Consider the following 25,225-nt stretch of genomic DNA (forward strand, 5'->3'; position numbering starts at 1 on the left):
GGTTTGGATTCTGTATTACCTAGAGAGTTTTAGTCACAGCAAGTAATTCAAAGGCCAAATTGAGATTTTTCGAATATATTTATTGTTCACTTAGATAAAAACTCTGCAGGTACATGCTGCCAAGGGTAAGAGTTGATCCAGAATCCCATGTGATTTCTTTTTATAAATCTGTTACATTCTTGATGCTGACTCCATTTTGGACACTTATGTTTTCCAATCAGGAGCCTAAATTGGCTCTCGGGAGGACTGAGTTACATGAATCTTCAGGAGTGAAGCAAGGAGAGAATCTGTGCAGGATACTAAGAAAAGAAAAATTTTCAGCCACTCTGGACTGCTTCTCTCTGTTGGTTTCAAGCCATTTACGACTATAAACAGAGATGTACATCCAGATCGGTGCTGTCAATGAGGGCCCAGTTCCAGCACAAGTGAGGCTGGTGCCCCTAGATCACAAAGCAGAGTGAGCGGGTAGTTTCCAGAAGAAAATCTGACAACTTCTTCAAGGAAGGTAAATGGAAGCTAATAATAGGTACGTATTTATTTCAAGTACATCCAGCGTCTGTTTTTCTTCAGAAATGCAAGACTTTAAGTAACCCCGAACCTTGCACAGTATGTATATGTTACCTAACGTTTTTAGAAAGCAGCACAAAGGTTAAGCAAATCGTTTAATGTCCATATCATTTTATAAGTGCTTGATTTTGCTGCCAAAGTGAATACATATTGTTCTCTTCAGAACTTTATTTTCTATTGAAAATGGCGCCTGTATCCCAAGGAAAACTAACTCTGATTACTCCTGAACTCAAACACACTCATCAGTTGGCATCTCATTTGTGATAAGGCAGAAATAAAACAAACAATAACAACATACACACATACATCCCTTAAGGTAAAACAACCCCCCCACCCACACACACATCCCTAGGGTAAAAAACTTAAATAATCGGGCCTCAAAAGCATATACTCAAGTAGAACAGACTTTCACCAGGCACAGCAGCCACCAGTGGATCCCATTCTCTGGTTCACATGCCTGCTTGTATGTTGGCTGGCCCTTTATCTTCAAAGGTGCGCCCCCATCATGATCTGGCTTTCCTTTTGCCAACCTCCCCAACTTCCACCTTCTCTCAGTCTCCGTTATTTCTCAAGCTATAGTTCTTCACTTTTATCTGCCAAACTCCAAAAAGGAGAAATGATAGCTGCTGGCCACCTATCTTCACATTAATCCAGATTTGATTAAAGTTACCAGTGGCATCGACCCTCATCCTACTGAAATACTCACAGGGTTGATGACGCTCCTTTTGAGTTGCTCCTGATGTGTTTTCCTGCTTCTCCTAAGAGGTAGACACAGTTCTCTGATCTACCTACTGTGTTCTCTTTTACCCATTAAAACCCCAGCATGTTTACAGTAAAGCTCCAAGAGTTCTCAAGCTCTGGTCTCAGTCTTTCAGCCTGCTCTTCCAATTATACTGATTAATTCACTGCTCAGAACAGGCCACGTCTGCTATCACCTGCCATATTTCTTCAAGCCCAGCACCACCCTTCTGAAATCTTGCTCCAGTTCCTTGCAAGCTATAAGTCACCATCTCTGATTCCATCAACCAGGTCGAAGTCACAAGCTCTTGACCAGATACTCATCAAAGGATCCCAACTGTAGCCTTGTTCACACAACCCAGAAAGAGCTCTGGGTCTAAATTTCTTACCAGTCTACAATACTGGGTAAGAACTGGCTTCTGTTAATGTTAATTAGCCCAGCTACTGCATTACACTCTTTATTTGGATTCATTTAATCCATCGAAGTATAGCTATGTACTTTAAATTGTTGATTTGCAGCATGCACTGCTGGTGACATCTGCAGACCCCCTTTTGTGAGCTATGGGTACTAGTTAACAGCTCACATCTCCACTCCTTGGAAGACTGCCCTTGTTAGTAATACCTTGACACCCTTTCCCACATACAACTTGCTTCCCTAAGTCAATGACTGCTTGCTTCGAGCAGGGTAGCATACATCTTTAATCTTAGCACCAGGAGGCAGAGGTAGGGGACCTCTGTGTTTGAGGCCAACCTGGTCTACAAAACAGGTGATCTCTGGACTGGACCACCTATGGTTCAATCCAGTCCTCATACTCTGTACTGTTAGGCTAAGGCTGTTCTGTTTATTCCTCTCTATGTAGACCAGGCTGGCCTCAGACTTAGAGGTTTACCTGCCTCTACTTCCCAAGTGCTGGGATTAAAGGTGTGTGCCACCAGAGTTCTTAAAGCATTTACTGTCACTTCTCTAAGAATGTCCTCTTTGGGAATCACTAGGACTGATCTAACACCATTTTACAAATAAAGGTGCTTAAGACAGGAGTGAAATGTTTGTCTTAGGTCAAACAGAAAACCAGAAAATTAAAATCTGAATTGAGTCTGATTCTCCAACCTGTAATCTCAACACTCTGCAACAGCCCCATCTTCAATCTACTCTCTGGCCAGCTTAACTCCTGCTTCGGGGCCTGGATATTTTTCATACTCTCCTACCAACATGGCAGCACCACTCTCACTGTTGCTTCTGTTTCACAGCATCGACACCCACAACTATATTATGCATGTATGTATCCTTACAAGATGAGGACCACATGAGTCCCATTGGCTTGCTTACTGCTATGCCTTCAGTGCCTAGCAGCATTCACACACGGAGGAATACCTCCATGTTCGCGGCTGAATGTGTAATAGAGCTCTTACAGGATACCGTACTACTCTACATGGTCATGTGTCAACCGAAAGCTGTAGTAACATATTTAGTATGCAAGCTTATAATCTCTCAGAGGACAAGAATTGTCTTATTAATTTGAGGCACACAGAACTCAAATGATTGTTCTACTTCTAAACCTTTAATATCAAGTGTAGCTTACCTTTCCACACAGATATTAGTATCAGGACAAATCCCATGCAAGTTATAGTATAATCCAGAACTATAAAATGCATAATTTATAAAACATTCTAAAGTTATTTACCTGGGAGATCTGAATTACAAACTATGTTTCTCATTGCTTAAATATTCCTATAGGATGTAGTTCTTTGTAAACTGCTAAGTATTTACTCACTAGTGTAAGTAACTAACTTACACTAAATTCAGTGTGTTTTATTCTGTAACAAAAACTTGAGATACCCAAATAATGTATAGATTTAGGTATGACTGTGTTTAAAATAGTAATTTTGAAATTTCCAAGAATCCCTGGGAATATTGATTTATTGTCCCTGAATCTCACAGTTACATGGCAGGAATTTGTAAATGCTAAAAAACTTGCTTTTTGTTACAGTATATCATGATTTAAAAATGTATCATTTTTTGCTGAATAAACATAGTTAAAAAAATAAAGGTAAAGGATATTATACCAAACACCATTCTTGTTAATATAAATTATCTTTTTACTTTTTATTTTAAAAACAATTCCATTTCCAAAATATAAAAAATAGGCTTATTTTCAAAGAACCTTTTAAATACAGCTTTGATCATAAAGATTTTTTTTTTTTTTTTTTTTACAAACAACAGGTGCTAGTGCCACAGCACTGCCAGCTGCACAGAGGAGTCCGTGTCAGTCCAGCGTCCTTCAGGGATGCCTTTCACCTGGAGATCTACAGTGACACAGAAATCAAACCAGTAATGGCCACAAACACATGTGTGTAATCTGTATTTCATCCTGAATCTGAGCAACCAATGTAGACACATTTGGAATCTGGAACCATAAATCTAAAAATTAAGGGGAAATGGAATGTTTACTTCTATTCAGTTTTTCAACAAACTCACAGCAAACATTCCATCTCTGTGAAACATGAGCCAGGATTCCTCATGAGTGATCTGTAGCCGCACATGCTAAATGACGGTTTCACTGGATGCTGGAAGTTCAGATTGCATACATCCTAACCACACATAAGTGTTTAGGGCCAAAATATAAGGTCTATGTCTAGAACCTCACTGTAAATAATTAAGCAATGGAACAGAAGAAGGTACCTGATGTTTCTCAGAGAAATACATGACTTCTCCAATTTCTGTATTTGGTGTGTTCCAGCTGGATTAACACTAAGCACATTTATAATAGACTTTTTCTAACAAAAATATCCCCATTCAGAATGGGCAAGACTTGGATAACACCTATTTATAAGTATCCAGGTTTAATTTACCCTTGAAATATAGTCATTCTTGTAAGAAGCCAGTTCCTCGCTATTGCACATGGTCAGTTTTAAAGCCAATCCAGGCAAAAGAGTTCAGGAAAAAAAAAAAAAAGAACACTCATCAAATTATTTATAAATATTGCAAGTTAGCGTCTACCTGAACAACAAAATGGAAGATCTTGTACATTTTCACAGTGGCTATCAGCTTCAACATTATCAGATGGTACCCACTCCAGGGAGAGGTAGCCATGTTCCACACATATGGAGAAGCAAAGAGCAGAAACGTCAAGATGACTTAGCAGTCCTGTGACTTCTACCACAGACATGCGATTATGAGCTATGTTGCTCTGCAGGACTCTTCCGAGCTTTGTGTTTCAGACACAAAGGAGTTTGCTGCTGCTTCAAGCACATACACTGGGATCTTCTTTTAGCTCACTTTCTTTTCTCTAAGGTCATATAAAAAGTGAGAGACATTTTCATAAACCACAAAGGTGATGCAGCAGGCTGGAGTCACTCTAATTAGATTGGGGGCAATTCCTTTGTAAAATCCACCGATGCCTTCTTTCCTTTAAAGGAGGAAGAGATACACTTATATTCTAAGCAGCCAGTGTGAATATACCAACACTTCATTAGTATAGAGCACGGAAGAAGCAGGCCAGCCTCACTCTACTCACAGGTGGGTTTGAACCATGTGTACAATGCCTTGAAGGAATATAATTTATGAGCTGTTTATAGATCTTTTATAGGAACAATGACACCTCAAAACCAAACTGTGCTGTACTGCATTTTTAGTGATGCATTCAAATGTTTTTAAGTGAATGACGAAGCTGGAGGTGTAACAGATCTAACTTGACTGTCTCTCACGGCAGCCAGGTATAGGTGTGGTGGTTCCGGCCTATAATCCTAGTACTCAGGAGGGAGATGGGGCAGGAGGGATTTTCCAAGTCTAAAGTCTGTGAGGTCAGCCTGGACTAGACACTAAGCACCATGCTAATGAGAGCTGTATTCCAAAGACCATCTCAAACAAACATGCTTGTTTGCAATCAGTATGTCCATGATCTCATAATTGATGCAAGTGGTACACAACACTAAATATAGCTCATATGAAAATAAAATTTTATTTCCTTAATACCTAAAATAGGGAATAAGGCCTAGTAAGTTAATATACAGATTTCCAGAATCTCTTTTTCAAAAAATAATTAACTTTCTATTCCCACTGCAGTCTCCCTCCTTCCTCTCTCCTAATTCTTACCCCACATCTCCCCTTCCCCCACATCCGCTCCTCCTCCATTTCTCTTCAGAAAAGGGCAGGCCTCCCATGATACCAACCAACCTTGGCATATCAAGCAAGCTGCACTAAGACTAGGCTCATCTCTTATTGAGGCTAAACAAGGCAGCTCAGACAGGGGAAAGGGATCCAAAGGTAGGCAATGTAGTCAGAGTCAGCCCCTGCTCCTACTTCAAACAGTATTTCTTAAAGTAAACTAAATTCATGCACAGTCTCTTCAGGACTTTTAGAATGAAAGGGAAATGCACAGGAAGTCTACCTATAATTTAATTATTCTCATGCATAATCTCTTCCTGTAGTAGATACAGGCTTTTCAAATGTATTTAACTAGCTTTCTGCTACTTATATCCAATGTCAATCAAATATTTTGAGACTTCAATTCTGTGCTGATATCTTTTCAAAGCACTTATTTGTGTTTCATATTTTTTTAACAACAACAACTCTGTGAGCCGAGCAGTCTTATTTGACACACGAGGCAGTCAGGCTTCAGAGACACTATTTTACCACGTCATATACAGTACACAGGAAAGCAAGGACAGCCAAACATCTGTCACAGCAGGCTGGCCAGTCCTAGAAACTAGTATGGAGTGGATAGTCTGGGCATGCAAGTAATTCTGGTGCAGCGCTGATGTTCCCCGCGCACGCTCTCACCTCCACGTCTTTGTGATCACATCGGTTACACCGCCATAAGACACATGCTGGTCCTGAAGACGGGCTCTCACAACCTGATACGGGTATGTTGCTGCCACCGCAAATATTTTGGATAGTGCTGCAACAGAGATGTATTCTGCTGTGCTCTGAAATGAGAACATAAGCAGGATCTCTTTAAAAGCAAAAAGTATATAGAAAATAATCTAAAAAAATACTGTTCTCTCTTTAACACGGGGTCTATTTAAATGGGGTTCTAGTTAACATCTGTGCCATTAGCTTATAAGATATTTAGCTGTTAAATTAGTGACAGACTATTTATTATGATAGCAATATTTTCAAAGTAAACACATTGTAAAAACTTCTACCTGTCTAGTGCCCACAAAAGTAAATGCTGTCACTTTAAAATAATTATCTTACCAGCTGGGCTTCCGGTAATTTATTGATGTGTTTGTTGTACTTCAACTTTAGCACTTCATATGCCATAAACTGAAGGGCACCATGTGATGTTCCAAACAGTCCAGGGACAAATCCCTGAAGGAAAGGTGAAGATGAAGAGAAGCAAAATTAAACAGCCTTTTATGACAGATGTACTTAAAATATTTTCATATTACTTCATGTATATTCACCTGTTCACCTAAAACACATTTTAAACAATATTTTAATAAGTCATATTAACACATTATGCTTACATTATTATATATTAAATATATTATAAGCATATACATTTAACACATACATATATGTGTGGGTGAGATTATATATGTACGTATGTAGATATACATGACATAGGTCTTAAGAACAGCGTATTTAAAGAAAATTTAAATACACTGCATTCAACTCCCAGCACTGAAAAAAACAAACACCAGGCAAGGTGCTGGATTTTTCTTTCGGTTATTATTTTTAAATTCATGTGTATTTACAGTGAATAAAAATAAGATCCTGTTAAGACTCACTGATCTTTTCTTCATGTGTTATCAGAGACAACTTCCAGGGGCTACAACAAGAAAAGGGTGATCTAACTGCATGGCTCACTGGAAAGAAACCTGACAAAGGTTTACACCAACAAAGACATGATAATTAAGAAGCACAGCTTAAAGTACAATTTCAGTATTATAAACAAGACTTCTGTTTTACCCAATTATTTCCTGAATATGTGTGGTCTTTTTAGGACCAATACAGGTCATGTGTAGAAGGGAAAAAGGAGATGGTTTACGAGACAAGAAGACACCAGCATGGTGAAACATGTTTATCATCTCAGTATTCTGGAGATAGGAAGATTGAGAGTTGAAGACTAGCCTGGGCTATCTAGCAAGACTTTGTCTCACAAACAAGGCATAAGCAAAACCAAAAGCTAGTATCAATTGCAATTTCCAGTATTCAAGATATATTCATAGTTTGTTACCTTGTATAATCCACGTACACCTTCATATTTATATATCTTCACAAGTGCATCAATCATTCCTTTATACTGTCTCTGTGAAGGGTTAACAACACCACCATACTGTAACATAAGGCGAGTTTTCGTCACCCATAATGGGTTTGTAATGCAGAGAGTCATGGCTCCTAAAATCATATTTAAAGACCGATTAGCAAAAAGGTACTGTTTCATGAAATTGAAATAAAGAACAGTTCATTAGATAAAGAACATTTTTTTCAAAAGTGTGCACATAAGCATAAAAAAGGTCCACTTGATCAAGAACTGGGGTGTGGCCAGATGTGGTGATGCACACCTTTAATCCCAGAACTTAGGAGGCAGAGGCAGGCGGATCTCTGAGTTGAAGGCCAGTCTGGGCCACAGAGTTCTATGACATCCCAAGCTACAAAGTGAATCCCTGTCATAAAAATAAAAATAAAACAACAACAACAACACAATCATTGGGTATAAGTAGGACATTAAATTTAATTAATGAAATGGGGGCAATGCTATTCCTCCAATCAGTTGAGCACAGGAGGCTGTATCTGGGCTAGGGAGATGTGAGCGCTTAGGTACTACTCAAGAGTCACAAGGAAAATTTCATTTTTGATGGTCAAAAAAGTTCCTCCTGTGGATATTAAGAGGTAAATTAAGAGATAAAATGTGAAATAGCTTCTTTATAAGGACAGAGCAAAGCTCTCTACACTCCTAACCATGCAGCCTGGACAGAGGCTAGGTCTTAGGAGTCACTCGTTAAACAGAGGGGAGGAGAAAGAAGCAGGAGTGTGGTTCCTCAAGCTGCATGTGTACATCTGTGTCCACCCAAGATCTGTCATGGTCCTCCTCAGATCCCTTCAAAAGTCTAACAATCTTTGCAGAAGTGATCATTCTGCTAACAATCTCATCTGGTGACACACGAGGAACACCCCAGCAGCTGGAAGGGGGCATCAGGAAGATCACTGCAAGGCCAGCCTGGGCATCTTATATGTGATTCTACCTTATAAAGCAAACCAACCAACCAACACTGACTAACCTCCTCCCCTACCGAAAAATACATCTGGTTAAATTTTTCATTTGTTGAGCTTCCTGAGAAATATTTTAGTAAATAAATATCAAATTCTATCATGACTTGGGTCTCTGCATATGGCTAAGTATCTGAAAATTAAGACAGTTCTTAAAAGCTTTAAAAGAAGTGGTAACATGAACAAACATGTTCATGAACAAGGTATACAATGGATTGAAATAGGTTTTATGAAAATTCAGTCTCACTGTTTTTCCTTGATGGCACACATACAGGAGTAAGAGAATAAAGTTACTAAGTTACATGACTTAAAAAAACCATAACTAAATTATCTCTTAAGAATAATTTTTCAAAAATTACTTTATGTATGTGAGTGTTTTTCCTGTATATATATGCATGTGCAGCATGTGTACATAGAGTGCTCTCAGAGGCCGGAAGAGGGTGTCAGATCCCTTGGAACTGCCGTTACAGATGGCCAAGCAACCACACGGTGCTAGGATCTAACCTGGGTCCTCTGAAGAGCAGCCGGTGTTTTTAAGTGCTCGGACACCTCCCCAGCCCCACCCAATCAGCTTAGTCTAGACATTCCTAACTTCATATGATTAGATGAGCACATTTAAACCTCTAATGTTTACCAGGGAATTAGGAGAAGTTTTTTAAGAAAAGACAAATCAACCGTGGAGGCAAAAGGTCACAAGCCTAATCTGGGTCAGAGGGAGGCCTGTGCTCACACACTCAAGCATCCCCATTGCCGCCCAAGGAAGATGATATATACTATTGCCTTACCGGCTTCAGCAGCTGAGATGAGGTACTCTAATGCCTCTAACTGTTCAGCTCTTCCCTCTGTCTTATATGATTTGATGGCATTGTAACTACAAGTATTAAACACAGACCAAGTTTAATCTGAACATGAGTCATAAAGCAACAGTACATTTAAAAGCATAATCTGCAAAGCAAAAGTCAATGCAAACACAAATTAGGGCTTAAGAATGGATATGCCAGGAATGGCTCACCGTGGGATTATACCACCCTCCCCACACAACAGTATGCCTAGCAACATATATGCGAAATGTTCTAATCACTCCTCTGGGGCCAGGGGCATGCTCCAGCTTTAGGGGACCTGTATGGGTGGGACACTGCCTTGGACAAAGGTCACAGACTGATGATGATGATCCCTGGCCTTGTAATCTTACTATTTGTGCTTTAATGAGCACTGGGTTTTTCTGTAACCTTTTCTTACTATTTTGTGCTAATCAGCACTGGTTTCCTTTCTCTCCAGCTCAAGGACCCCTCTGGCCAGGTGAGAGGCTTAGAACTCATTAACATTTCATGGACAGAGAGAAAAGAAAAAAATTAAATCTTTTATACAAGTAATATGCACACTCTCTCTTTCTCTTCCTCTCTCTCTGTCTCTCTCATTCATACACACACACACACACACACACACACACACACACACACACACAAACACACACACACTCTCTCTCTCTTACTTGGTGGGTGGGCAGAGCCCCAGATGCCACACTTTACTCCCTCTCTCTGGCCTTCTTATACCTTTTTAGACAAAAGTTCTTTAGAAAACTATCTCATAGATAAATGTTACACAAATGAGGAGTTAGTTACACAAGGATATTGATAATTAACTTCAAGACAGTCTTTCATTCTACAAGTTCATTATAAGTTCAAAGCAGCAGTTTCACATGGCCTCACTTTATCACAGTGCACACCTGTGCGTTCATCCTTAGACCTGACCTAGAATAAATGTTTTTCCTTGATCACAGATTTGTCCCAAGCCTACTTCTCTTTTTAGTGTAATTGTGAAAGCTCACTGTATCCCTAACTATGCAGCCTTTACTTACTATTTTCTGTGAGGAGTGGTACATTTTATTCTTGATTCTAACTTTATTATATCTTTCTGGTAAAACAACAAAAAAAGTCTCTTAAAATTTTCTAAAATTATGTGAATCAAATCAGGAATTCTGTAAAATCATTATCAGGAATTATGAAATCATCAATCTGTCAATACAGCATTACTATATAATGGTACATCTTTGTAGATCTATAGAAAATCTGCCCAATAGGGTGGGCTAATGCCCAGGAATCACTGGACTATGTAACAGTGACAGGAAAAAGCCTATCATCTGTAAAAAGCAACCCTGAGATGAAGTCTCTTGGGACCTTGCCTCTCAGAGCTTAGCCATTGAAGGCCATGCAAAAAGATGGGCCACCTCCAGGAAGTCACCTGCTAGCCTTAGCCTCTCCTAGATGGCTCCCGACACTTCAGCAATTGACAGCAGCACAAAGAAACTAGAAGGAGGAGATGCTGTGTTGATTTCTGATGGGTAAGAGGTGAACATGCACCAGACCCCTTTGATAAGATTGACAAGGACCCTGGCATTCTAACAGTAACTAGTAGGCCACAGTGTCCTAAGGCATTCAGAAACTGCCCAAGAGAGGGAGACCCCAGAAGTGCCTATGTAGAAGTGGCACTGACCTGGGTATTGAGACAGGTTCAGTTTCAACAGGGAAGAGATACACATGGGGAGTGACAGGAAGAGTAGACAACACAGTGAGGGAAAAGCAGCTACAGGGCAGGCAGCCTGAGATTTGGGTCTCATTTGGCAAAAGCACAGTCACGAGATGTTTCTGAGCAGGAAACATAAAGCAGGTCTGTTTTTGTTGTTTTGTAAATACAATTTCTACTATGTGTATTTACTTATCTGTGTACCTCCAGAAGCTGGAGCTGGGGTTACAGCTGCTGTAAGCAGTTTAATGCAGGGTGGGAAAGCCAGCCTGATTCTCTAGAGCGGCAGCTGAGTCGGCTCTCCAGTCCCTGTTGTGTTTTTAAGAGGCAGGTCTTCTATGACCCAGACTGGCCCCATACTCACTATGAGTAACAGGTGACACTGAAATCCAGATCTCTCTGCACCCATCTACCGAGTGCTGAGATCTGAGGTGTAGCATCAGGCCCAGTTCCCACTTTCCTCTTGAAAGACTTTGATTAGGGAAACTTTTCAAACGTTACCCATAATATTTTAACATGAAGCAAACTGTTCTATTGTAAGAAATTCTTATTACACACAGCATGTCCTCTTGAGGATATATATTCTCTCTCTCTCTTTCTCTCTCTCTCTCACACACACACACACACACACACACACACACTTTGAGTTCTGTATAGAGTAAATGCTTTCCTCTGTAAGTGTTGATGTGGTCTCTTCACAGCAATAGAACAGTGACTGAGACACAGGGTCCTGCCAGCAGCACGCTCGACAGCGGCAGCATGTGCTCCACAACTGCGGGGTCATGGTGCTCTGGACTACGTTCTTTCATATTCAGTAAGGGGAGTGGACCTGCTCAGAGCTTCAGCAGCTCCTTTAAGGGATGCAGTAGGAGTTATTCCAAATCGCAATGGTGTCTAACAGGTCATTAAGCTATGAAGATGTTGGGGTGGGAAAAAAAAAGCTGAGGAGTGTACCTCAAGCTCTTCTAGGAACAGGTCATTGCTTTCTCTTCCCAACAGAGATCTCTGATATATGTGCTTACAGGTGCTCCTAGCTCTATCCCCTTCTGATTTAAACTTTATTATGCATCAAATGCACTTCTCTAAGCCATCTCAAACAATCTGGGATTTCTGTTATTCTAGCTGAGGATAAATATATAACTATGTTATGATACTTCAATTCCATAGACATTTTCTACTTTGGGGATATTCTGGAACTAATTTCTTATACATGACAACAGTAGTTCATTTTATAGGATTGAATTTACAGACTGAAATTGTGAGATTTATCTTAAAAAACACTTACAAAACCACTAACAAACAACTGGTTTAGTCACCTTTTTCTAATCTATTCTGGCTGTTAAAAAAAGTGCTCAAGAATACTAAAATGGTCCCTTGGAATTCCTGAAGTGGTATAGTGTCACCATGAGTTACAAAGAGTTAGCACTATCTCTGGTAACAGGTGGCACACAGGAATTAACAAGTTTTTCTGCTTCCAAATCCTTCCGATCGAAAAAACAATTGATTAAATGACTCATCAGTTATGCATGTTATAAAAAAGTGGTAAGCAGAAATCATTAAAACAAGGATCCTCTTCAATACTGTAAACTCCCCCAGATCTACTCACAAGAAAAAGTAGAGTCCCCAGGATAAACCGGCACCCCACACATTCGGGGTTACTCCTTGATAAAGTCCACGTAGTCCATCGACTTTCCAAATGGTAGCCAAGCAATGTAAAATTCCTTTATATTTTGGTCTTACTTCCAGTCCATCACTCACTGCATTGAAGAGCATACAGGTGAGAAGGGCTGCTGGCCACGAACCACACATAGACACAGCACACAATGAGATCCATAAAGGAAAAACATTCACCAAGAAAATGTCAGGTAAAGGAAATTGTTTTTAGGATATTTGTATTTTTTAATTAGTACATCTGTCAACTTACCATAGTATTCAGCCAGAGCATACTAAAACCCCTAATATTTTAGGAAGTAGCCTTTAAATAACCCAAAACACTTGTATGTTTGTTACAGATACTCAAGATTATGAACTCAAATGTTTGAAACTATTATTCAGGATGTAGGGGAACAGTTCAGTGGTTTGGAATGACAGCTCTTGTAGAGGACCTGGGTGTGACTCCCAGCACCTACATGGTGGTAATTCCAGTTCCAGGGTCTAACACCCTCTTGTGAATTCTGCAGGTACCAGCTATGCAACTGGTACATCCGCATTCAGTCAGGCAAAACACCCAGACATATACAATACAATAAGTAGAAAAACAAACAAACAAACAAACCCTAGTCAGCTGCTTCAACTCTATCAAGAATATCAGCATGGTCTGAGGGGCAGCAGAGAAGGGAGCTGAGGAAGGCAGCCTACCCCTGGACATTTCCTTTACCAACAATACACACCTCAGTCAGAATGTACAGTCCCCAAGTGCTGCATGTGAACACTGTTTTCTAAAGCTGAGCTAGTTTCCTCCATCCTTCCCCACACTCTTCTCATTCTTGGTCCCTAATAGCGCAACAATACGGCACCACTGTTTACAGCAGGGCTCACACCACCAAGGACCAGTCGCCATACTCGTCCTTCCCTTTTTAGTAAACAATCTTTTTTTAAAAAAAGTCCTTTATATCTCTTTATTTTACCACATAAAGCTCTCCTGGCCCTGCCTGCACCTCAGGAAGCGTTGTTGTCTGTTATTAAGCAGCAGTAGTATTGTGAAGTACAGAGTGCCACTATGCCTGGCTATATTTGGCATTTCTTTTTATTTTGCTTCTGTAGGAAATGAAAAATACATTTGAAATAAGATAATTTAGGGAAATAAAGGCTACTTAACAGGTCTGTGAACAGGCTGTAGGAAAACAATGTGGAACAATGCAGTCTTAACAATTGCTTTGCTGTTTTCAGAGGTCACTTAATCCTGGACGTAGAATATTAAGTATCTGAGTAACAGAGAACATTCCACATCATGCACATGACACCAGAATATAAAACCACATTCCGCATTATAAAGCTCCACAATACATTTATTTTATTACTTCTGCAGGCTCCTTTCTTCTCTACTCTAGACTTTGCAAGCATTTCTCCTTGCTAGTAAACTTCCACAAGTAAGATGCTCAGACCATGAGGCTCACAGCCATTAAGTCACTTCTCCACTCACTCTCCCTTCTCACACTGAACTGCTTCTCATCTTTTAAATCCATATTTTAGGTTTAATATGTAAACAGGGTCTCATTACAGCCCTTTTATATTGCATCATTATACTTTTTCTTTTCTTTTCTTTCTTTTTTTTGAGGTTTGGAGAAAGGTTTCTCTGTGTACCCCTGGCTCTCCTGGAACTTACTTTGTACACCAGGCTGGCCTACACCAGTGAGTACTACATTAAAGAGAGTGCCACCACCACTTGGCTTTTGTACTGTTTCTATTTCAGCCTTCTCTCCCACTACCTTCTTTTGTAAGTCTTGTTCCCTCTGTCTGGTCTGCTCATCTTTTTACTAGTTAAAAGTTCTTTAATAGCTATAAAGTGATTTGTATAGATTCTTATTAATTCTTTAACATTAGCCATTAGAAAGGGAGTGATATGGGTTAAAGAGTATAAATAATGATTTAAAAACACAGTGAAAAGTACCTTCCAAAAGAGTTCATACAAACTATAGTCCTACATGTAAGCATGTCCAGTTCTTCGTCCCCCACTTCCTACTGCATTGAATAGAGCCTGGCAAAGGTCACTGCTGTGTCCAGTTCTTCGTCCCCCACTTCCTACTGCATTGAATAGAGCCCGGCAAAGGTCACTGCTGTGTCCAGTTCTTCGTCCCCCACTTCCTACTGCATTGAATAGAGCCTGGCAAAGGTCACTGCTGTGTCCAGTTCTTCGTCCCCCACTTCCTACTGCATTGAATAGAGCCCGGCAAAGGTCACTGCTGTGTCCAGTTCTTCGTCCCCCACTGCCTACTGCATTGAATAGAGCCCGGCAAAGGTCACTGCTGTGTCCAGTTCTTCGTCCCCCACTGCCTACTGCATTGAATAGAGCCCGGCAAAGGTCACTGCTGTGTCCAGTTCTTCGTCCCCCACTGCCTACTGCATTGAATAGAGCCCGGCAAAGGTCACTGCTGTGTCCAGTTCTTCGTCCCCCACTGCCTACTGCATTGAATAGAGCCCGGCAAAGGTCACTGCTGTGTCCAGTTCTTCGTCCCCCACTGCCTACTGCATTGAATAGAGCCCGGCAAAGGTCACTGCTGTGTCCAGTTCTTCGTCCCCCACTGCCTACTGCATTGAATAGAGCCCGGCAAAGGTCACTGCTGTGTCCAGTTCTTCGTCCCCCACTGCCTACTGCATTGAATAGAGCCCGGCAAAGGTCACTGCTGTGTCCAGTTCTTCGTCCCCCACTGCCTACTGCATTGAATAGAGCCCGGCAAAGGTCACTGCTGTGTCCAGTTCTTCGTCCCCCACTGCCTACTGCATTGAATAGAGCCCGGCAAAGGTCACTGCTGTTTAGCAGTGCCATGCAAAGGTGGAACAGTCCGTTTCTTTCATCATCAACCTGTCAACATTACACTACGGAATGAGATTAAAGTGCACTGAGCTTCAGGAGAGGTCTGGGTTGCATATCAAATTTCCTTTATTAATTTCATGATCTTACCCTCTCTGAGCTTCAGCGTTCTCCTTTGTAAAGTGGGTATATTATCCTAAATTTTGTAAGGTTTACACAAAACACAAACCTTCAGATAGCAGGGCCATTTGTCTAGGAGAGGAATTTTGCAGCATACACGCTTCTGATGTGCCCCTTGGGTTTTGTGCTTCTCACTCTGTACAGATTTTCTTGTTCTGGGCATCTTTCCAGTTTTCTCTCAATAATAAGCTCACAATTCAATTGTGAAACAAAGGACAAATACCCCTGACTTCCATGGCCATAAACGCATGCTTGCTTCACTGTTTTAAGGAGTTAATCTTAGTAATGACTGTGGGAATAATGATAAGAATGATTAGGCACTGGTCTTCAGAAGGTGAAAAGGGTTATAGCTAGATACATCTTTTGAGATTTGGGGGGCACAAATGCTGGGCTGGTGGAGGAAGGAATATTAGTTTGGAAGGAAGGGTGGGATGGGAGCCGCTCAGGAGTGAACTGAATTATCTCCAGAGTTCAGGTAAAGCTGTGGTTCTGAACAAGACTACACAGAAGACAGCCTTTAAGGAAGGAATTGAGATTAAAGGACTATCTGCAAGCCAAGGAGAGGGTTCTTACTAGAAACAACCTGACTAGTATCTTGATCCTGGGGATCGTTCCGGTTCACAAATCCCCAAGAGAAAAATAATCCTTTTGTTGTTTAAGCCATACTGTGTGTAGTGGTGGGAAAAATAATCACATACTTTTTTTGAGAAAGGAAATGGCTCCTTTCTTTTTCTAATATAAAAAATGCCAACGACCAGCCTTGGCTACGTCTGGGCTCAACAAAAGAGAAATATGGTAACTGCCCTACTACCAAGGCAAAACATTTCATTATCTACATACATACGTGTTTGCTCCCCGCCCCCCCCAAAAGGAAATTGTGGTGTGCTCAGATATCGTGAATTGAAGCCAGAGAAAACAAAAGATGAAGACCTGAAGTTATACGCAGTGAGCTTTTAGTCTAAATGACCTGAGGCAGTTCATGAAAGCAGTGATCTCACACCAGAGACTGTGACTTAAGAAAAAGTTGGTGTAGCCAAAAGTTGGTGTAGCCAAGACAGGAGACATTAATTTTTAAATTCTTTTTGAGAATGACAACAATACACTGGCTTTAAAAACTGTGTAGTCCCACCATCCCAGGACAAAGTGCCTCACATGCCTGCCACTCTACCTTCCTTTTTTTTTTTTTTTTTTTTTTTTTGGTCTTTTTTTTGGAGCTGGGGACCGAACCCAGGGCCTTGTGCTTCCTAGGCAAGCGCTCTACCACTGAGCTAAATCCCCAGCCCCTACCTACCTTCCTTTTCTTGATCACACCTGAAGAGCTTGTTTCTTAGTTAACAAACTCCCTTCCCTTGTGCTTTATGTGGAGTTTGTCTCTCTTTTTTTTTTTTTTTTTTTTGTGATACTAGGTTTTGAGCTTAAGACCTACAGGTGCCCTAACCTAAGGTATCATTCAGCCACTGAGCTCATTCACTGATTCACTGCCCATACCCAACCTCTTCCAAAGGCATCTGTCTGGGCCACTTTGTGTTTCATTGCAGAGTACCACAGCTTTGCCAGGGCAAATTCTGCATCCCTGTCATTTTTCTTAGGACCAACTCACAATGGGCACCTCCCTTCCCACATGAAGCCTAACGAGTTCCTTCACCCTTCTCACCTAACAGTCAACAGTGGAGCTCCAGTTTACTTGGGAGTCAATGAATTGTTTGGTTTTATAGCACATGCATTCAGGGTTAACCTTCCTCACCACCGCTAGACGGCTTAATTATATGAAAGCAGAAAAATGTAGGCATTATTCAGTACCGACTCCTATTGACGACTGTATTGGTTAGTTTTGTGTCAGCTTGGCACAGCCAGAGTTATTCCGGAAGTGGAACCTCAACTGAGAAAATGCCTTCTTCCAGATGGCCTTCCTCCCCAAGGTGCTTTCCTCACGGTGTTTTATCACAGACCTAACTAAAAAGCCGACTCAACTTTTCATTGTTTATCTTCCTTAGTTCTCCTTCCTATCAGCATTCAGTCAAACACAGGCTTGCTCTGATGTGGGAAGGACTTCAATTAGGGATTACTATCTTATCTTAATCCCGTATCCTGTTACTAACTGCCTTATCTACCCTACAAGTTTCCAATACTCTTCTCAGGTACCAAGAATTCCCTTCCCTCAAGCCTAGTCAGCTCCATAGCACTGTCCAAAAACCAATCTGGCCAACCCTATTCCTTAATAAAAGTCTCAGTCCCCCACCTTCTGTTCCTAGAGGAGACTGTGTAAGAGGGACACCAAGACACAGACCAACATCTCAAGAAGTTCAAGGCTATTCACGTCAGGACACTGTCAGCAGGGATTCACAGGTGCTGTGGGGAGTGGGTAGTGCAGGGCAGTTTCAGAGTGAAACCGCTAAACTCAAAACTCAGATTGCTACTTACTATCTTGGACAACTCACTCAACCCCACCACTGTCATCTGTGTAAAGGGAATAATAAATTCCTAGTACACGCTCAATCAAAATTAGCTGTCAATGTTTATAACTATTACAGCAATTATTTGTAGATGCACATTAAACTCCACGGAATTATGTCTCTGCAGTATCTTTTCTAGGACACTCTTCACAGGTATCACAGTTTCCACCACAGAATATCTTGTCTTAGTCTGGCTGCCACAATATTAATCCTGTTGAGAACTTTTAATACGGGACCTTTGCAGACACATACAAGCCACCTATGTTTATTTTGTAAATATGTGCTTTATTACTTTACATGTTGTATGTGTCCCTTTATTACTTTACATGTTGTATGTGTCCCTTTATTACTTTACATGCTGTATGTGTCCCTTTGTTACTTTACATGTTGTATGTGTCCCTGGGTACGTATTGCATGTGCTAGCAGAGGCCAGAGTGTTGGGTTTCCCTGAAGCTGGAGTTAGACAGCTGTGAGCTACCTGCTCAAAGTGAGTGCTGAGAACCCAATGTGGGTGCCATGGGAGTGCCAAACCATCTCTCTAGCCCTAGTTTTCTTTAGTCTTTTTATACTGTCTATTTTTACTCTTGTTTTGTTTTTGGATTTATTCTACATAACTCTTGATTTCATGTTGTATAGAATCCTTTTATAAAGACTAATTACATTTTTAAGTTTTCTAACAGTAAGAAACTGTTGGTACTTCTTAGCAAACACCATTGTTCAAACAGTAAGACACACACATCAAGTAAATTGAATGAAATTAGAATACTCTACTAAAGCTGTTTCTAAAGATTTGATTTTCAAGGAAGAATTTAGCTTGTAATAAATGAAATAACAGAAATGATTTCTAATTACTTACCAAGGATCACCTTTGAAACTAAACTTGGTATTAATTCCTAAAATGCCGTGCTAATTTCCACTTAATTAACACTTAGTTATTCAGAGTGTAGAAGCTCCTCCTTCCTTCACCAGACAATGCATATTATAAATACTTCAAACTAAAAAAACCTTTGAGAATATTTAAATCTCAAACTAAGACCTTATCCTCCGACTGGGGACACTGCTCCAGCTCAAACGTTTGCACTTTCATTTGACTTTATACAGTCAAACACGTGGCTGCCCTAAGACTTCAACTTACTCCTAAAAGTGAATGACTCGTGAACGTGAGGGTCAAATGTGACAACCTCCTTTCTCTCAAACTTCACCCACTTTCTCTATCCTTTAGGGTTAGAGGATACTGGGAAAGCTGGGACTCCCTTCCTAAATCCTAGTTCCAGGTAACACAGGGCACACAACATCTTCTTCGGGACCCTCCCCCTTGTAGTACTGAGTCTGGAGAGACCAATGTTTCTTTTGGGTGTTTAATGCTTCGCTGGGGCTGACACCAAGGGAAGCAGCCCCGGGAGTGGGCAGGCTCTTACCAGCGAAGCGGATCTTTACGAGGTCGAGCGGGTGCAGCGCCAGATTGGACAAGACCCCGCCACTCACGCCAGCCACCAGGTTCTCGTATCGGACGTGGCGGAACACTGCACTCCATGCCGCCGACCCGGCCGCCGACTGGCCCTGGCTTGTCATGGACTCCGGGCTCGTCGACACTACGGCGTCCAGCGCCGCCGGCGTGGAGCGTGATGTAGTGGCCGCCACCGTGGCTACAGTCACGATCCGGGGCCCGGAACCGCACGACGCGAGCCCACTTCCGGAACTGGAGCCCGGGACCTGCAGCGGAGAAGGCACAGTTCCAGCAAAGCCGCGTGAACCAGCAAAGCGGCGTGAAGCAGAACAAGCAGAGTTTAGCCAGTTTAGCCCCGCCCAGTCGGGCTAGCCCCGCCCACAGCTGCGCGCGCTCGACCCCAGGACGCGACGCGAGCGATAGATAAAGGACCGCCCCTTCCAGGTCCTTGCCTGAGCGACTACGGAACGCCAAAGGGGCCAGCTGAGCCATCGGGCTTCCACACTGCGGAGCCACGTGACAGGAAGAAGCCTGCGGAAGGCGGAAGTAGTGTGTCTGCGTGGAGGCCGGGTTAAGTCGAGCTCGGCTTAAAGGCTCGAGGAGTCCTAGACCCAGAGCCGCCAAAATGAAGGTGAAAATGCTGAGCCGGAACCCTGACAACTATGTCCGCGAAACCAAGCTGGACATACAAAGAGGTGGGAGGAACTGGAACCGAGGAAGGAGCGTACTCCCGGATTCCCTGGGTCTGGCCTGCTTTGGAACAGTAAAAGGGGCGGGAGGCCAGCGCTCTGGTCTTCCCTTTCCGCTTAGGCTACTATGTCCATACAGGGCTTTTGAAGAACTGAGTTTCGGATGACTTATCCCTCTAAGTCCCTTGTAAGAATTTTCCTCTAGTAGGAAGTAATTGCGTATAGGAAGAATGCTTCCTGTTTGGCCGTTCTGTGTTCAGGCTTCCAGCTGTTCGAAAGTGGAGTTTGAGCCAAAGCGTTCGCAGTTTGTTTGTTTGTTTGTTTTTAAACATTTTAAAGCTGCGCTTTGGGCACTTTACAACTTTAGATTATCTACTTCTGGGTATGGAAAGGAAAGAGGATTAGAAGAGATTTAAAACAGCATGTTTTCTCATAACTACTCTTGAGAATTTGAGGAGAGAATGGTTAAGATGAAGTTGGTGAGTTTTATTTATCTTTATTGGTCTGTTTCCATTAGCATGCTGACCCTTTATAAGTTATTTCTTGGTAACGGAAATGACAGGAGACTAATCTTGTATGAGCCGACCATTGTAACTGAAGACAAGAATAGATAGAACTAAGGCATAGAAAAGAAATGGAGCCTTTAGAGTAAATGAGAGTGAGAGTAACTCTTGGTTACTAGAGGTTCTCCCCCCACCCCTTCAGCATTGCTAAGGTGTGGTGCATGGTCCCTATTCCCAAGGTGTTTTAACATGGTAATATTTCTTAAATGAACACTAGGGTTTGATATTATTTTGAGTCTTTTGAACTCATTGGTTTTTTTTTTTCTTCCACTTTCACTAATCAGTGCATTGCTGGTACATAGCTGTCATGGTTTGTACGTGTTAGAAGCTGTGGCCCTGTTGGAGTAGGTGTGTCACTGTGGGTGTGGGCTTTAAGACCCTAGTCCTAGCTGCCTAGAAGTCAGTATTCTTCTAGCAGCTTTCAGATGAAGATTTAGAACTCTCAGCTCCTCCTGCACCATGCCTGCCTGGGCTCAGCCATGCTCTTGCCTTGATGATAATGGACTGAACCTCTAAATCTGTAAGTCAGCCCCAGTTAAATGTTGTCCTTTATAAGAGTTGCCTTGGTCATGGTGTCTGTTGATAGCAGTAAAACCCTAAGACAGTGGCTTACATTACCCTTGCCAATGTGGGTGCATTTCAAGCTTTGTCTTGGAGCTGTACCTATGGGAAGCTTTCTCTCAGCTATAATCTTTACATATGTATTCCCTGCACTTGCCCTCCCTCCTGCATCTCAGCATCCTCTTCTGTGTTTCTAGTACACATTGTTTGGATTTCAGTCAGTTGTCACGTAGTCTCATGAGTATATGTTGATTAACAGACTTTCCCATCAGACTGAGCTTGTAAAGAGGAGGAAGAATCATATTCCTATATGCACAATAGCTACTTTGTAAGTGTCTGAATGAGTGGGTGACAGTTTGGACACAGAATCTCATGCTAGGAGATAGATACAGCCCTGTTTGTTGTAGTAACATCTTTTTTCAACAGTATCTCCCTATTTTTATAATAGAAATATAATAGCAAAACAGAGATAGAATTTCTGGAGTGCTATAAAATATAAACCAAGAAACACATCTGTTATATTTTATCTAGTGTTATTTCCTTGTAAATTTTATGCAGGATTTAAATACTGAGTAAGTACTGGTGAAGCTTTATTTTTGAAATATCCTCTAGAATTCTGATTTGTTTAGTTAATGTATAAGAGCACCTTATACAAATATATGTAGTTTTATATGAGTTTTTAACTATGGTATCCAGCACTTATGTATGGCAGGTGCTATATTAGTGTTAGTTTTTTGTCTGTGACCAGATGAATAAAGTTGGAAGTGCATACAGTGATTGTGATTTAGAAGACAAAGTGAACATTGTAAAGGGTGCATGAGGTTTGGGTAGATTTAGGTGAAAGTTGTCCTGATGCAAAGGCTATTGTATAGAAGGAAAGTGCACGTTGGTTTTAGGTGACAGGGAGTGAAGGTACTTGAGCTGAGCTCCAGGAAGTACTGGAAGCTGATGAGACAGTGAGACTAAGTTATAGAAGACCAGAAGGGGGCTAGCCTGGTCTACATGGTGAGTTCCAGTTTCCACAGGCAAGCTAGGGCTACATAGTGAGACCCTGTTTACAGACAGGGTTGTCTAGTTTCTATTTATGTGATATTTAATAAGCTTACAACTTCATTAAGGGGGCTAGACTGGTCTATATAGTGAGTTCCAGTTTACATAGTGAGTTCCAGGCAAGCCAGAGCTACATAGTGAGACCCTGTTTACAAACAAACAAGGTCGTCTAATTCCTATTTATATGATATTTAATGAACTTACAACTTCATTTCAGCCGTATGCTGTGTATCCTGGGAAGAGTAGGGTTGACAGGGAGGAATTGCTTCTGCCTTTAGAATAGCGTAGCATGTTGTGGTTTACATTTGTTGGGTGGTATAATAATTTATAGAGCGAAAGGAAAGACTGTAAAAACATTTGTTGTGGTAAATTATTTTTTAAAAATCTTGTGTGGTTCAGAGATTCTTCTGAAAATACACACTTGTGTTGTTGTAAAAATATAAAAATAGAAAAGTACAGTTGTCTTTTACCTCGCAAGGTCTGCACCATGGTTCCCCAAGATATCTGCTAGATATCTTGGCAGAAACACATCCCAGCCGCACACTTTCCTACACTCAAACCCTCACATAAAAGAACACACAACACAATAATCTTAGATCCAATTGATAAGATATAATTGCCCACTTAAACATACAAAGCCCGGTACCATCCATCCCTTGAGAACATTAATAACAACCTGTAAATACATAGAGCAGAATCTTAACATCACCTGCCATGGCTTCTCACCCTCTCCTCTCCTGTTTCTTCCTTTCTCTTCAGTCTCCTCCTCTTCCTTCAAACTTCTCTCCTGCCCATCCTTCCTTCTCCTCCAATGACAGGCCTCCTTCTCTCCTGTACCTGCCCCTCACCTGTACTTTACAAATTCAATGGGGAGAAGGTTCTGGTGAAGTCACCTGATTCCTGAGTTTGTGACTAGGCAGCTGTCTTTGGGGCAGTGGAATTAGCATCAAAATACAGATAACTTCAGGACAAACCACCACACACTTGGAAATGTGTTTTCTATTTAAAAACTCTTATATGAAATGTGCTGTTTATAATGATGATGGATTTTTGTCATCATCATTATAAGAAAATATTTGGAAACAGCATGATCTACCTTCTTATAACTATTAAAGTATCAGTTGTAGAAATAGCTGTTGACATCACAGTAGATCAAACATTTCTAAATAGCCTTTCAAACCTAGTGAAAATGACCAAAAAGTAAATGTACTAAATAAATATTGCCAGTTCTAGAGCTGTCAATATCAATGTGGACACCTTTCCTCTGCTTGGGTCTGCTTGTTTTTGTGAGGTACAGTCAGTTCTCACTCTGTTCTGCACTGTATGAACTAAACCAAGAAGAGGTTCCTCGTGACTGCAGTCACTTGTGTGCCACAGAACAACATGCCAGCAAGAACTCGGTTTCCATTGATGTGACACTGTGTGGAAATCAGTGACTCTTTCTCCACTAAAATCAGATGTTAAGACACACGTTTGGAGATGTTGAATTTTTCTCTCAGGGGACTTAATTAGAAACAAAATTTTAATGAAAGCCAAGCATCTTTAGTACATGTTTTTACTAAGTATACCAGCTCAAAAACTGTTACAATGAGACTTACAATCTAAAGGTTTGAGGACTACTGCAGGGAGCCTTTAAAAGATTTTGATTGTGAGAATGGCATGTGCTTGATTAATCTGATAACAGTTTAAACTGCTGCCAAACCAAGTATGGTGAAACAGTAGTCCAGGGGTAAGGTACTAAGGGCTAACACTAAGTTAGCACATACATGGAAGAAAGGGAAGGGTGACTAGTTCAGTGAGGATGAGTGTTTGAGCTTTGGGATTGGAGACTGTGGAACATGGGATTCAGGAATGGCCAAGGTTTGAGCTTTATTGCATGTTGGACATTGTTGTGGTAAAAATTAATAAGGATTGTTTGCCATCAGTTCCTGCTAGCCGGATCCACTCGATCAGGTTGCTACTCTGCCACTTGGTCCTCATGCTGCCCTCTCTCGCTGTCTCCCTTTTAGCTGCCCTCTCCAAGGGATCCCCTAAGCAATAGTTACCACACCTGACACACACACACACACACACACACACACACACACACACACACACACACACACACTCCTGGTTCTGCTGGCCCTTTGTGTTCTTACTCCGAGTGGGCAACAAAACCAGATCTACACACTCCAACTGCCTCTCAGCCATTTCTTTCACACACTGTCCTCTTTAGCCCAGTAGAATCAAAGTCCCAGAGACTTGTAATTTAGCAATTAGATTTACATGTTAAATTCTCAATCCACAATTCATCCACACAATAAATTCACTTCCAATTGGTAAAGATATCAACCACCCACCTAGACAAGATAAAGTTGATCTAGTTCACCTAAATCTGAACCATCCTTCTCTGTAGACTCCATCTTGATCTCCTGCCTTCCTCCTCCCTCCCGCCTTACAAAAACTTTGTCCCTGCACTACTCTCTACTGTCCAATCATGTGCCACCTTGACATGAACCTACAGGATAGGATATACCGTTAGTGTGGAGTCAGAAAGCAAAGATAGCAGGGTGATGGTGAAGGGAAACTGTATGTACAGATTGAATTTGGTTAGACATGGACTTAGATTAAGACAACTTGTTTGGCAGACTAGTTAAGAAAGAACATGGCTCATAGGCAGGTTACTTGTCCCCTCTGTACCTCAATTTCACAACTATAGAGTGGAGGATAGGAATAGATGTAACCTGTGGGGTACTTTGGAGAGAATATGAGCTAAGAAAGAATCTGG

The 25,225-nt window shown here is 41.3% G+C and overlaps 2 protein-coding genes across 5 annotated transcripts in view; one reads left to right on the forward strand and one right to left on the reverse strand.

The window, feature by feature from the left end:
• Positions 1-59: 59 nt before the first annotated feature.
• Slc25a32 (solute carrier family 25 member 32) lies at positions 60-19,911 on the reverse strand. Of its 3 annotated transcripts, none has more exons than XM_087557387.1 (7): positions 19,567-19,911; positions 12,651-12,801; positions 9,307-9,392; positions 7,488-7,648; positions 6,503-6,616; positions 6,086-6,231; positions 60-299 (listed from the first exon to the last, which is right to left on the reverse strand). In XM_087557387.1, the coding sequence occupies exons 1-7, from the start codon at positions 19,718-19,720 to the stop codon at positions 218-220; spliced, it is 894 nt and encodes a 297-aa protein (XP_087413513.1). In that variant the 5' UTR covers positions 19,721-19,911; the 3' UTR covers positions 60-217.
• Positions 19,912-20,130: 219 nt separating this feature from the next.
• Positions 20,131-25,225, forward strand: part of Dcaf13 (DDB1 and CUL4 associated factor 13) — a 35,281-nt gene continuing 30,186 nt past the window's right edge. Inside the window, exon 1 of one of the 2 annotated variants that reach the window (XM_087558004.1) lies at positions 20,131-20,290. Coding sequence is in view for 1 of the 2 variants with exons in the window: in NM_001173558.1 (NP_001167029.1) it covers positions 20,221-20,290 (70 nt within the window). In the remaining variant the exon portion in view is untranslated. The remainder of the gene's footprint in view (positions 20,291-25,225) is intronic. The other variant, NM_001173558.1, reaches the window with a different exon arrangement.

Source organism: Rattus norvegicus, chromosome 7 (genome assembly GCF_021556685.1).
Source record: "Rattus norvegicus strain SHRSP/BbbUtx chromosome 7, alternate assembly SHRSP_T2T, whole genome shotgun sequence".
NCBI lineage: Eukaryota > Metazoa > Chordata > Mammalia > Rodentia > Muridae > Rattus > Rattus norvegicus.